The 13,854-nt window shown below is 39.9% G+C and overlaps 2 protein-coding genes across 3 annotated transcripts in view; one reads left to right on the top strand and one right to left on the bottom strand.

The window, feature by feature from the left end:
* Positions 1–4,550: 4,550 nt before the first annotated feature.
* On the bottom strand, positions 4,551–12,082 carry PSMD10 (proteasome 26S subunit, non-ATPase 10). 2 transcript variants are annotated; one of them, XM_059051353.2, is made up of 5 exons: positions 11,776–12,082; positions 9,501–9,599; positions 8,087–8,233; positions 7,905–7,992; positions 4,551–5,378 (listed from the first exon to the last, which is right to left on the bottom strand). In XM_059051353.2, the coding sequence occupies exons 1-5, from the start codon at positions 11,887–11,889 to the stop codon at positions 5,371–5,373; spliced, it is 456 nt and encodes a 151-aa protein (XP_058907336.1). In that variant the 5' UTR covers positions 11,890–12,082; the 3' UTR covers positions 4,551–5,370. The 2 variants fall into 2 exon arrangements, with proteins under 2 accessions (XP_058907336.1, XP_058907335.1); XM_059051352.2 differs by having other exon boundaries at positions 7,826–7,992; positions 11,776–12,013.
* Positions 9,604–13,854, top strand: part of ATG4A (autophagy related 4A cysteine peptidase) — a 71,862-nt gene continuing 67,611 nt past the window's right edge. The window contains exons 1-2 of the mRNA XM_067023769.1: positions 9,604–9,745; positions 11,998–12,171. Of these exons, the coding sequence (XP_066879870.1) occupies positions 9,724–9,745; positions 11,998–12,171 (196 nt within the window). The 5' untranslated portion in view covers positions 9,604–9,723. The remainder of the gene's footprint in view (positions 9,746–11,997; positions 12,172–13,854) is intronic.

The following is a 13,854-nucleotide window of genomic DNA, read 5'->3' as shown; positions in this document are numbered from 1 at the left end:
TGGTTTTTAACCTTTTTTGAGGCCATAGATCTCTTTGAGAATACACTGAAAACTCTGGACCCCTCTCCTCAGAAAAATGCTTATACACACAAAATGTCAAGTACGGTTTTAGATAAATTACAGACTCCCTGAATCCAAGAATAAGAACTAGTGAATTAGATAAACACACAGAAGGTACACTTAATAAATCATGCATCCTGGGGTGCGTGGATACTCAAAATGATCTTGATAGTCTGGAAGCTGAGTTGAAATCAACACAATGAATTTGCCAGGAATGGAGGGTATGGTCCAGATTTAAGGATATAGAGTACATGTTGCCAATGCAGAAACCCTAGCTGGGCAAGGTTGGGAAGTAGGTGAGGTTAATCTGAAGTGCTATCTTTGGGTCTCTCCTTTCAGTGCCCTTCTTGGCCTTCTGGCATTATTTTCCAAACACCCACGATTGTCATGCGCCTACTGGTTCAGTGACCCATTTGGATCTGCGTAACTCAGGCAGGATTCATTGCTCAACCTATCTTTACCCTTGCCACCCTTTCAAAAGGTAGCTGTTCTGTGACTTGTTCTCATCCAGTGAACATGATCTTTCATCATCCAGTGATGTCATTCAGGTTGATAATAAACTAGCTCTCTTAGGAAAATTTATCTTTTAAGAGGGGACTCTTTAAAATTTTTTTTAAAATTTTTGGCTGCATTGGATCTTTGTTGCTGTGTGTGGGCTTTCTCTAGCTGCAGTGAGCGGGGGCTACTCTTCGTTGTGGTGTGCGGGCTTCACATAGCGGTGGCTTCTCTTGTTGCAGAGCACGGGCTCTAGGCACGTGGGCTTCAGCAGTTGTGGCATGTGGGCTCAGAAGTTGTGGTTTGCAGGCTCTAGAGTGCAGGCTCAGTAGTTGTGGTGCACATGCTTAGTTGCTCCACGGCATGTGGGATCTTCCCGGACCAGGGATAGAACGAACCCGTGTGCCCTGCATCGGCAGGCGGATTCTCAACCACTGCGCCACCAGGGAAGTCCCTAAGAGGGGACTCTTGAAGACAGATAATTCTTTAATCCAAAGATACTAAAAATGGTGGAATTTCAAGCACTGGAACAATCCAGAGGGGAGATATTCCTGGAGAAAGAAGCTTTCTCAGCCCCTCTCAAATCAAACCATGCAGGTTACCATCTAACTACTCCACCTACTTATAAGGCCACTCTGGGTCAGTGCAACTTTTATCCCAGTCTCCTTAATCTTCTATTAGCACATCCATAATATACCATATATTTATGTTTGTGATGAATCCTGAGACTGTATACAATACAGAATCGTAGCAAAATTGTGTTCACTAAATTTTACTTGGGCAGGAAAATGGACTCCTATGTTGAAGAGAGTTCCAATAAGGGAACAAAAGAAAGTTTTCTTTCTGCTTATTCATCAGTGGATCAGAAGATAAGTAATGGAATAGGTCATTACCCAAATATTCTGATAGCTTAAGCTTCGACCAAATTGTTTCAGCTTAATTCTCACTCAGATAAGGTACTACTGATTTATTTTGCTACAGGTAGTTAAAAGTTAAGTGGGTAGTCCCAACCAAATCCCAACCCAGCCTTGGCTTCTTAACCATTCACTTCTCACCACCCAAAAAGACTTCCAGGAACTTCTTTCTCCTCTTTGTTTCTGCATTTAGTAACTAGGATATGCTAAAGTCAATGCAACAGCTTTGGGGCTGTCGGTCCTTATTCTCCCCAAATTCATCTGTTTATTCAGTCACCCACTGGACATTTACTGAATGGGTACTATGGACCAGGTACTGTGGCTGATGATACAATGGTGAGCAGAATCAGAGAGCTCTTGTCCTCATGTAATATACAGCTTTACTAACTAACTGTGACAAGTTCTTGCACGTCATTATCAACAGCAGTGTGCTGATTGAAGGGGAGGAAGGCTGGAATTTGTACGGCACTGTGGAGGGCCTCCAACTAATAGTGATCTATGATTTTAAAAAAGGACTAAAACATAGTAATTATTGACCAACAACCAAGAAACTATGCATTTGAGATCTCCCAATTCTTGACCAACAACCAAGAAACCAGGCATTTGAGATCTTCCATGTCCTTTAGAGTACCAAGTGAACTTTCCCCGCGATATTATATGCTGAGAAGTTAATATTTGCAGCTTGTACACTGGTCTGTAACTCAGGTTTGATGAACTTTCAGTAAGAAGAACTAGAAAGGAGCTTTGAGATCAATAGGACTCGAACTTTTTCAATCTCGGTGCACCTGAGGGTAGTAACACACACAATGGCCCACTCCTGACAATGATAGGGTGGAAGTGGAAGATGATGCAGAATTATATTCTTGGTGGGGGAGACAGGCAGGGGTAAATGTAGTTTAAAAAGCTGGGTCATTCCCATAGAACCCCACCCAATCTCCAGAGGAGAATCCCTGAGTGAAGAGAGGTAAAATAACCTGCCTAAGATTTTACAAAGTCAATACTAGATCCCAAGTTCTCTGATTCCCAGTGTAATGCTCCTTCAACTGCACCAAACTACTAATTTCAATGAAACAAACCCAAGTTTTAGTAATAAAAGGTGGTTTTACAATGTCTACATGCTGTAAAACAGGTTAGAGGGTCTCAACTAATGGGTTATTATCAAAATGCCACAGTACCTTCCATTTGGCCCACTGTTTTTGAGTAGACAGAAAGAAAATGGATCAGGATCCAGGAAAGCTAGATTTTAGTGTTAGCTGTAGTGCTAGCTCTCAGTGCCTGCTCATCTGTAAAACGGAGACGATTTCTACCTTCTTAATGCCTACAACGGAGAAAGGATGTAAAAATTTATAAAGTGTGGTACTCTACTTTTGTAGAACCCATGTCTACTGATAATTGATTCAGCATTCTTTTTTCTCTCAACCAGGGATCCTTAACCTTTTGGGAAGTCACAGATCCCTTTGAGAATCTGATGAAAGCTACTGAACCCTCTTCCCAGAAAAATGCACATCAAAATTTCTGCATTCAATTTTAGGCAGTCAATAGAAATGTGAAGCTAGAGTCATACACCCAAAGGAAAACTCCCACACTATATCAAACTTGCTAACAGAAGGTTTTGGGGGTTTGATAGTGTAAAAGGATATGGCAACAGAAAGTAGAAGATGCTGCCATGTAATGAATTCAGTGTAGTTGGTATAGTTAAATTGGGAAATCAAAACACTGGGGTCATACAGTTAAGTTGTTAAGTCAAAGATTACAAAGTAAAATGCAGAATGATCTTGAATCTCATAGAACCTCACTGAAAGTGTGGATTCCCTCCAACAGATACTTGAGAATGTAATTTTTTCCACTCTTCTATTTACCTGTTTCTTCCATCTTATATTCTCAGTTAAGCTCTACAATTAAAATTGTCATCTTTCCTGAGTTCTTTTTTTTTTTTTTCTCACGGGCCCAGCCGCTCCGCGGCATGTGGGATCTTCCCGGACCGGGGCACGAACCCGTGTCCCCTGCATCGGCAGGTGGATTCTCAACCACTGCGCCACCAGGGAAGCCCCTGAGTTCATTTTGAAAGTAACTGTAAAACCTGCTGAACTTGAATCAGCTTCATCTCTATTGGGTTTCCTACAGGGAACAGGTAACAATCTGATCAATATCTGAAGCCATCAATATCCTTAGTTTACACAAATCAGTGATTGAAATGTTGTTAAGCCACTTCATTTAAAATGCCAATAGCCTACAAATTACCTGAGGACTGGTTCCATCTGTATTATAAAGAACTAAGATGAATTTTCTCTTACATTCACAAAGCCTATTACCTGAGACAATAAAACTCAGTACTTAGGAATACCTACAGTCCTAACAGGCCCTATTAGATAAAACTTTATTCTTCGCTCAGGCTAAAAAACATTAGAAAGAAATTATTTCCCCTGTCATTAATTCTATCCCTGGCATTCAATAAACAAAGTTTAGTTCCATAAGAATATGCTTCCCTGATTAATCATTGTAAAGCTCAGCACTCAAAATACTTACTTACATAAAAGGGTCTGAATATCAACAACACAGTTTGCATTTACAAAACTCATTTTAGATACTGGTCATTAAGTCTCTGACCCCAAATTAATTGAAGTTTGTGGACTCACTTGGATTACTTATTTCAAGCAATATTCACAGCATAAAGTTCAAATTAAAAAATAATTTGAAGAGTCACTTGGAGTTCATTAGATTTTATGACTAGTAATCATTTAAAATGTTTCCCTAAATTGAGATCAAGTTTACACTTATTTTCTTTTGCTCCACATTTAATTAGCAATTCAGAAGATTACTATTTTTAAAAATTTTAGCTGCAGTTCAAGCTTCACTAATTTTATTGACTTCAGAGCTACCAAAAACTAAGAAATTGTCTTTATAAAGGATTTAAAGGCTTAAGTGGATGTTTGATTTACAAAAAGAATTGGGAGATTCTCTCAACATTTTATTTTTTTAGTTTCTGAAATACAAATCAAAACACAGTTTTGTTACACATCATAACAAGCTTGACATTCTTTTCAATACATGGTGACTTAATATAGGTACTTTAAAACTTCCTTTTTAAAAACAATACTCTTTATTTTGGAGGGAAATAGTTCATTAAAAACATACATTGGTACACAGGCTATTATTTTTCATTTTACTGTTTATGAATGCAAAACTTGGAGAGCATGCCCTCTGAACTGAAAATTTCATCCTCACAATATATAAGTATTCCTTCTATAACAAAAACAAATTAAACCATACTGTTGGGAAAAACAGAAATATTTGGCATAGGCCTCTGAGTGGGCTTGAAAAATGAGTTACGATGTGTTTCAACTGTATGGAAGAACATTCTAGAATCCACCTAGAAACATTTGGCAAAACAATTGGCCTGGTGCTATTGGGGTTGTTCTGCCTCAGAGGGGGATAGAGGGTGCATGGCAGGGTGCTGCAGACTCACAACAGCCACAGAATCACTTACTCAAAGTTAACCAAGATTCAATACAGAATAATATACAACAGTAGAACCATCTCAATTATTATTATTGTTATTCAATGCCTGGAAAGCAAGTTGTAAGCTAAGAAAAAAATACCTCAGCAGGAACAATAGTCAACATGGTTGTTTATAAGACTTGGAAGATGAAAAAACTTCATCATTCATAGATGATGTCTTGTGCACAAGTACATTAGTTTCCAGGACATTAGGGGACAACCACAAAACATACAAAGTAAGAGTAAATCCAAGCTGCTTAACTTTCCACCATTCTCTTGAGTATTAAACCCAGACCACCTTTGGCTGCTTGCAGGGGTGTCTTTTCTTCTTTATTCTCAATGTAAATACTTGCTCCTTGGGACACCAGCAGTTTTGCTTCTTCCACTCTCTCCTCATCACAGGCTAAGTGTCTGAAATCAAGGACCACAAAGACGGATTAATCATTTGCAATTCTATGTAATGGTTAGGATTTCCTGACAGGTAGTCTAAACTGCATATTATTAGGTAGTGTAATATTGGAAAGTTACTTAATCTGGAAAGGAAAATCGATTTTCATGGGGAAGACTGTTTATAAGTTAAAATTCATTGGAATAGTCTTATAATACCAGATCATAAATCACAATTCTGGTCCTACTACAACAGAAGTGATCAAAATGCCAGCCTAAGGAATAACGTCCTTATTTTATGAGGATTAGTGGTTTACCCCAAACACATGCAATAATTCCAGGCTAGAACTTAGAAAAACCTCCATACACAACCTGCTAACAGCAATTTGTGTGGTTTAAATGTTGGAAAAGCAGTTTAAAAAATTTTATATTATCTGATTGTTACAGATACCTTGTAAATTAGCAAGGTACTATTATCACCATTTTACAGTTGAAATTGTGACAGAGGTTAGTCTTTGCCTATGATGACATGGCTGAGCAGTAAGTGAGGGGGAAACCTTGTCAGGCACTTAACTGTTTACCAGGTAGGGTATTAGACACTAACATGTTATTTTATTTAACCTTCACAACAATCTAGTGAGGAAGGAATTATTATCCTCATATTGAAGATAAGGAAATTAGACTCAGGAAAGTTAAGTAACTTCTCTGAGTTACTTAATACAAGTATTTAATATAGTTGTTTAAGTGGCTGAGTTTGGATTGGGTAAACAGCATGTAGCTACTCCTTAATCGTAGGCTCTGCTCAGGACCCGATACTGCCTGACTCCTAAATTTCCTCCAGGCCACCCTGCTTTTCTTATTTGGAGAAAAGGGCTAGAATATGCATGTTTTCCTAGACAGAGTCACTCAGAGCTACAGAAAAAAACTGTAAACCTAAGAGTTAAGAAAATAATACTTAAAAAAAATTGAATCCCACTTTGGACTAAAAAGAAGACTCACAGAATTTCTGGTTCAAATAGTCACCATTCGGGCTTCCCTGGTGGTGCAGTGGTTGAGAATCCGCCTGCCGATGCAGGGGACGCGGGTTCGTGCCCCGGTCCAGGAAGATCCCACGTGCCGCGGAGCGGCTGGGCCCGTGAGCCATGGCCACTGAGCCTGCGCGTCCGGAGCCTGTGCTCCGCAACGGGAGAGGCCACAACAGTGAGAGGCCCGCGTAACGCAAAAAAAAAAAAAAAAGTCACCATTCGATAAGGAAGAATAGTGGCCAAGTACTGTAGAAAAAATATCAAGGTAGAGGACGGCTTCAGGTCAAGCATAAATCAATTCCAGATGGATTTGAGTTAAATGAAAAACAATAACCAAACCAAATCAATGCAATGTTTTTAAAAAAACCACAATAAAATACAGGTGAATAGTTAACTAATTTCAGGGTGAGGAAGCACTTTCTAGTTATGAGGGAAGATTAATAGGTTTGACTGTATAGAGTTGAAATCTTCGGTTATTTCAAAAAAATCATAAACAAAATGAAAAGACAAACTGGGAAAAATATTTTCAACTAACATGACAGAAGGTTAATATTTGTACTATGTCAAGTCAAGGGTACATAAAAAAAATCAGTAAAAATAAATTAATTCTCCAAAAGGAAACAGAGAAAGGGACATAACAAGTTATAATTTAGAGAAGGAATATAATTAGTCATAGGCATTAAAAAATGTTTAGCTTCATTGATAATAAAAAATGTAAATTACAACTCTGAAATACCATTTTTCCTATAAGAAAAGGATATTTTTGGTGTTGGTGAGGGGATAATAGGCACTCTCACACTGCTATTGGGAGGGTACAATTATACAACTCCTCTGGAAGCAATCTGGGAATATATAGCAATTGTCTTAAACTATGTGTATCTGTTGACCCAGCAATTCTACTTCTAACTTCTATACTAAGATAATAATTAGCAGTATGGCCAATGATATTTGTATAAAGTTGGTCAATGTAGCATTATTTATAATAGTGGAAAACTCAAAAAAGCTTAAATATACAGTAATAGAGGAATTATTAAATTATGCCATATCCATAAAATGGAGTTGTGGATAGGCATTCAAAAATGTTTTAGAAATATTTATTAACATTGGAAAATGCTCACAATATACTATGAGGTGAAAAGAACAAGATATAAAACTACATACACAGTATCGTCCCAATTTTACAAAAAAAAAAGCGTACGTAAAGTATGCGCATTTGCATATAAAAGACAGGGAGGAAATACATTAAAATGTTATCAGTGGTTATTTCTGGGTGACAAAATGATAGGCATTTTGAATTTTTATCTTTATACTTTTGTGTACTTTCAATTTTTTGCCATAAACATGTATTATATTTATAAGCAGACTAACAAAAGAAATAATGTGTAAGAATTAGTGCAAGAGGGCTGATGTCAGGTAGAATACAAATGACTGCTACTTGTCACTTACAGAGGAGTGTTACCCTCAGTGTCTTGGATGTTTGTGGAAGCTTTGTAGTACAGAAGAATATGAATCATCTTCAAGTTACCCTTGGCTGCTGCCCGGTGCATTGCTGTAGCCTCATAATGGTCCTTAGCGTCTGGATTAGCCCCGCCTTCCAGTAACATGACAGCAATCTGGGAAGATGGAGAAGAAAACAATGCAGAGATCTACTTGTGTTTGCGTACAGGTTTAGAACTCAAAAGAAGTAGCCTAGGAATGGAACCCTACCTCATGCCTGTTTTTGGAAGCTGCATAATGTAGGGGAGTACAGCCATTTTGATTGACAGCATTCACTTGAGCACCTTTTCCCAAAAGAGCTTTTACAATCTCATCCCGGCCAGCGGAAGCAGCAATATGAAGAGGAGACCAACCTGCCTGTAAAAGAGGTGGGCAGAACAAAAACCAGGGAGAAAGGCACAGGGATTAATGCTAACATTTAGGCAGGGTTTACAGAGCTGTGTGTAAATGGTCTAAAAAATAATATTCTTTCTCTTCCCTCATTAAGCACTGCAGGATATTTGGAAAACAGATATATAAAAGAAAAGAAAAGCACCCATAATCCCACAACATGGAAATAATACATAAGTCTAATTCTAATGTGTTTTAAGATTGGGATCAAGGATACCCCAATAGGATATCAAGTTCCGTGAGGTGCATTTTCCACAATGTCCACTTATCATTACGTTGTGAAAATTTTTCTATGTCATTCTTTGGAATCATAACTTTATTGGTTGCATATTATTATTATTATTATTATTATTATTTTTGGCCACACTAGGCAGCTTGTGGGATCTTAGTTCCCTGACCAAGGACTGAACCTGTGCCCTTGGCAGCAAAAGCACAGAGTCCCGGGCTTCCCTGGTGGCGCAGTGGTTGAGAGTCCGCCTGCCAATGCAGGGGCCACGGGTTCGTGCCCCGGTCCGGGAAGATCCCACGTGCCACGGAGCGGCTGGGCCCGTGAGCCATGGCCACTGAGCCTGCGCGTCCGGAGCCTGTGCTCCGCAACGGGAGAGGCCACAACAGTGAGAGGCCCGCGTATCACAAAAAAAAAAAAAAAAAAAAAAAAAAAAAAGCACAGAGTCCCAACCACTGGACCACCAGGGAATCCCCTGGTTATGTATTATTTTATTAGGTGTATATATATATGCTGTATTCAACTGTTCCTCCATTAAACTGTTTTTACTTTTTTGCCATTATCAATATTATTTCACTGAGCATCCTCGAAAAGGAATCTGCCTACAAAAACATTTCAATCCTTATTCTTCACAAGTCTTATCCTAATATAACCAATACCATTACACCAAATCTTTATATAACAAAAAAAGATATCTAGGCCCTCATTATTCAGGCAATATTCACCAAAAACAATTTCCAACATAATAAAAAGGATTTGTAGTCTCTTAGGGGTCATCATAATAAGACTTGATCTGCATGTTTACCTTAAATTACAGGCTATGAGTGGCAAAATGAACACTCTGAAATAATGCAACCACCAGTCCTGTATTTGGTCACTGGGGCCATGCTGCAACTTCCTAGTCATAAAGGTTAAAATTTGTTTGTGAGCTTAATACTCGGGCTTTAGTAAACACCAGTCTGGAGTCTAAAGATAACTGGGAATTTATCAACTCTGCCTAGTACTCACATCATCTTTATCATTCACTGGCACTCCAAGTTGCAGCAAGAATTCAACAATTTCTGTATGTCCGGCTGAGCATGCCCAATGCAAGGCAGTTCTGCTGTCCTACACGGGAAGCAGAGAAGCAATAAGACCAACATTCTTGAAGAGAAATAGAAGAACTAAGGCAAGAAAGCAGAAAAAAAAAATTAATATTGGAGCCAGCAAACCTACGGTTTGGGAACAAGAAATGGAGAGCACTGGATCCTCAGGTAGGTAACGTTAAACCATATTACTTACATAAGAGAGACCAAGGTTTTAGTAACACGAGGAGAATACATTGATGAACGTAGGTAATTCTGGGCAGACTAGAGCCATGAAAGCAATAGAGCAAAAAACTGATTTCAGTGCTTTGGCAGAAATACAGCTTTGGCTATTTCCATTATGTACGTACTTTTATGTCAGGCACTGTGCTAAGAGTTTTACGTGCATCATCTCCTGTAATCCCCATGATCCTATACAGTGGATATTATCCCCATTTTACAGACTCCTCAGGGTAAGCAACTTGTCAAGGTTGCACAGCTAGTAAATGGTGAAGTTGGGACACAAACCCGTCAGCTCTGAATTTTCTAGATGCTCTAGAAAGAACAAATATATCTTGTGGGAAAGAAATGTTCATGAAACTAGTTGAGATTATAACTATTTAAAAAATATACCACACACAGAATTAGAGAGCAACATTACTTAAAAAAATAATAAGCTAGGAGTTAGTCATGTTTCTCAAAGGGAATCTCTCTCTCTCTTCTTTTTTCTTTTTGCAGTGACTGCTATATTTCTTAGCCCTATGTAAAAGAAAATGGTATTTTAAACTTTATTACAAAAATTTCAAACTCATATAAAAATACAGGGAACATAATATAATCCATACGCCTATCACCTACATCTTACAACTATTTTGCCATATTTGCCTCATCTGTTTTTCTCCTTGATGAGATTTTAAAAAACAAATCTTAAATATTATGACCCTTCATACCTAAATATTTGAGTATCTAAAAAATACCTTACTACATAGCTATTACACTGATTAAAATTAACACTAACTCCTTTATAACATCAAATACCCACATTTCCCCAACTGTCCCCCAAATGTCTTTTTGCAGTTGGCTTGTTTCAATCAGGATCCATACAAGCTCCATAAGTTGCAAATGTTTGTTATGTTTTTTAAGTCTTTTGATCTTGAATAGTTTCTCCCTTTTTCATGCCATTGACTTGATGAAGAATGGTTAGAAGTATTATTAAATCTTAATTTAATATTGTTAAAATAAATCTAAAGTATTAAACATCACCAGACCAAAATGAAGGTAAACTAGACAAAGGCATTTTCAGGTTGAGCAATAAAGGAAAGTTCCAGAAAAAAAGTCTCCATACTTCTAATTCTCTTCCCAAACACACAAAATGGAGATTTGTAATTATGTGACAATGTCTTGCTAGTGCTGAGCACGGTGCCTGTCAAATAGGAGGCAATCTATAAATGTATGTTGGCTTACTGAGGGCACCGTGAATCTTTCTAGAAACTCAGGGTGAAAGCATGAGGGTCTTTTGAGAAGGAGGGCAGAAAGAAACACTTCCCAAGGTCCACTCACTTTTGTTCTGCCTTTGCCTAGAATGCCCCTTCATCCCCCAGGGAAGTCCCACTCATCCTTCAAGATACAGCCAACCTTCCCTCCTCTGCAAAGCCTCTTCAGTTACGACAACATTCGACTTTTCTAAGCGAGATTAAATCAGGTCCTTCCATGATATGTTCTGAAAGCCCCACGTCAACTTCTCTCCCGAGTATTTACCACAATTTATAATCGGACATATGATTTGGGATTATTTTATTAACGTCTGCTCCTTCCATTCGACTGTATCCTCAGCTCCCAGCTGAGGCGTTCAGTTACACGTGTTCCATTGAATAAAATCACTAATAAAAGCAAACAAACCCATTTCCCCAAACCAAAAACTTTCCTTCTCACGGATGTCTCAAAGACTGGGCATTTCTGAGAAACGTTGCAAACGTTCTAGAAACATCCAAAATACAGCGACTAAGTACTGGGCCAGAAAATAACACTGGCGGTTTGTGGGGCTAGCTCCGGCCGCCCGATCCCGAGTCCTGAGGTGACCCTGGGGTAAGGATGGGGCGGCGGGGGCGGGGATCTGGCCCTCTCGGAACCGGCCTCCCCAATGGTTGGGCTGGGCCGGGCAGCCACGTTGTTCTCCGCCGCTGCCGCCGCCAGCGGAGAGGCCCCAAGCGTTGCTTTACCTGGTCAGTCCTAGTGGCCAGGGATTTATCGGCCAGGATCCTCTCCTTCAACTCCTCCAGCTTCCCGCTGTAGGCCAGGTTGCAGACCATTAGGTTAGACACACACCCCTCCATTTCGCTTTCTCAGTGAAGCCTGACCAGCAATCGCCTCACGTCGCCAGCTCTGACTGCCAATCAAAAGAGGCAACCTCGCTCGTTCCTTTGCTTCTTTTCCCATTGCAGGGCGCCTCTGGGAGTTGCAGTACGAGCGCAGTTCCGGGCGGGGAGGCGCCTCTGCCGCTGTCTCCATCTCTGCCATTAGCAGCGCGGAACTACGAGTCCCGGGGTGCCTTGCGGCCGCCGTAGTCAAGTGGCCGGTGGAATTGGCCCAGGATGACAGCTGGAGAATGGAGTCAGGTACGGGGAGCGGCTTCGTGTAGAACCGGGGTGGGTGGTCGCTGTTGGGGCATTGAGTCGGTGATGCGAAGTGGGTGCGGGGTCATGGCAAGAGAGTTACGGAACCAGAAAGCCCTGTCCCACGGGGGCCCTGACCTGCAGTGGTAAGCGGAAGGGAAAACGGTAGCAGCTGAGTACTACCTCCTGAGCTTGAACCACTGCCTGTGGCCATCCTCCTAGCTGCTACTGCCACCAAAGGAATGGAAAGAACTAGGGGTTAATTATTCTGACGTTTCAGCGGAGTGGCATTAGGGCAGAATTCTGCCACAACAGTGATAGCATATGACACCGTAGTAAGGTGATGTGCCAGGGTGATGCCAAAGGCAGGGTGTGATGCCACAGGACCCACTTGATATCTAAGAGATCTCGAGGAGTCCATGGCGTGGTGACATCACAACTTGATGAGGGTCATCTTGACACTGTGGCATGGTGTTGGCTCTTTAATATCACTATAATAACGGTGACATCGAAGTTTTGCTACAACTATTAAGCTAATAGTGTTTCTATTTATGGGATTCCTAAATAGTGCCATAGCAGAAGAGATGCAAGGCTTATCCTTTATAGGGCATATCCAGGCTGGCATCATACCAAAACCAGGTAACGATAAGAATACACTCAAGAAAGAGACTATGTTTATATTTACCCTGTTATGGTGTAGAACAGGCCTTGGCAACCTTTCCGTAAAGAGTCACATAGTAAATATTTTAGCCTTTGGGGGCCAAAAGACAAAATCGAGGATAATTTGTAGGTACTTATATGACAAGGGAGAAAACAAATTTCAACAAATATTTATTGATTAAATTCAAGGTATAGTAATAATAATTGAGCATTTTTTGTAATATGAGACTACTAATGAGAATAATGGAATTCTTTTGGGGGGAATAACATTTTGTTTATTTGGGGCTAATAGTCAGTGTTCCCTATCATCAAAATCATTTCAAATGTTCATCTGTTAATACTGATCTGTAATGAGATTTTACCTATTTCATCTTTGTAAATGTCTTTTCACACAGATAGGTATAAATCCACAAACATATTCTTGTTATTTTTTATTTAAATACATTTTAAATTTCAGAATAGCTTTAGATTTATGGAAAAGTTGCACAGATAATGCAGAATTCCTGTGTACCCCTCACCCAGTTTCCACTACTGTTCCTTTCCTTTTTTTTTTTTTTTTTTTTTGAGGTACGCGGGCCTCTCACTGTTGTGGCCTCTCCCATTGCGGAGCACAGGCTCCGGACGCGCAGGCTCAGCAGCCATGGCTCATGGGCCCAGCCGCTCCGTGGCATGTTGGACCTTCCCAGACTGGGGCACGAACCCGCGTCCCCCGCATCGGCAGGCAGACTCTCAACCACTGCGCCACCAGGGAAGCCCCCTTTCCTATTTTTAACAGCTTTATTGGGATATAGTTTTCATATCATAAAATTCACCCATTTTAAGTATAGTTAAATATTTTTAGTAACTTTACTGAATGGTGCAACCATAATCATAATCAGTTTCAGGACATTTTCATTTCCCCCCAAAGATCCATCATGCTCATTTATTTACAGTAAATCCTTGTTCCCACTCCCAGCCCCAGATAACCACTGATCTACTTTGTCTCTATAAATTTGCCTATTCTGGGCATTTCATCTAAATAAATCA

The sequence above is a fragment of the Kogia breviceps genome, chromosome X (assembly GCF_026419965.1).
Source record: "Kogia breviceps isolate mKogBre1 chromosome X, mKogBre1 haplotype 1, whole genome shotgun sequence".
Taxonomy (NCBI): Eukaryota; Metazoa; Chordata; class Mammalia; order Artiodactyla; family Physeteridae; genus Kogia; species Kogia breviceps.
This window is presented reverse-complemented; position numbering and strand designations above follow the sequence as displayed.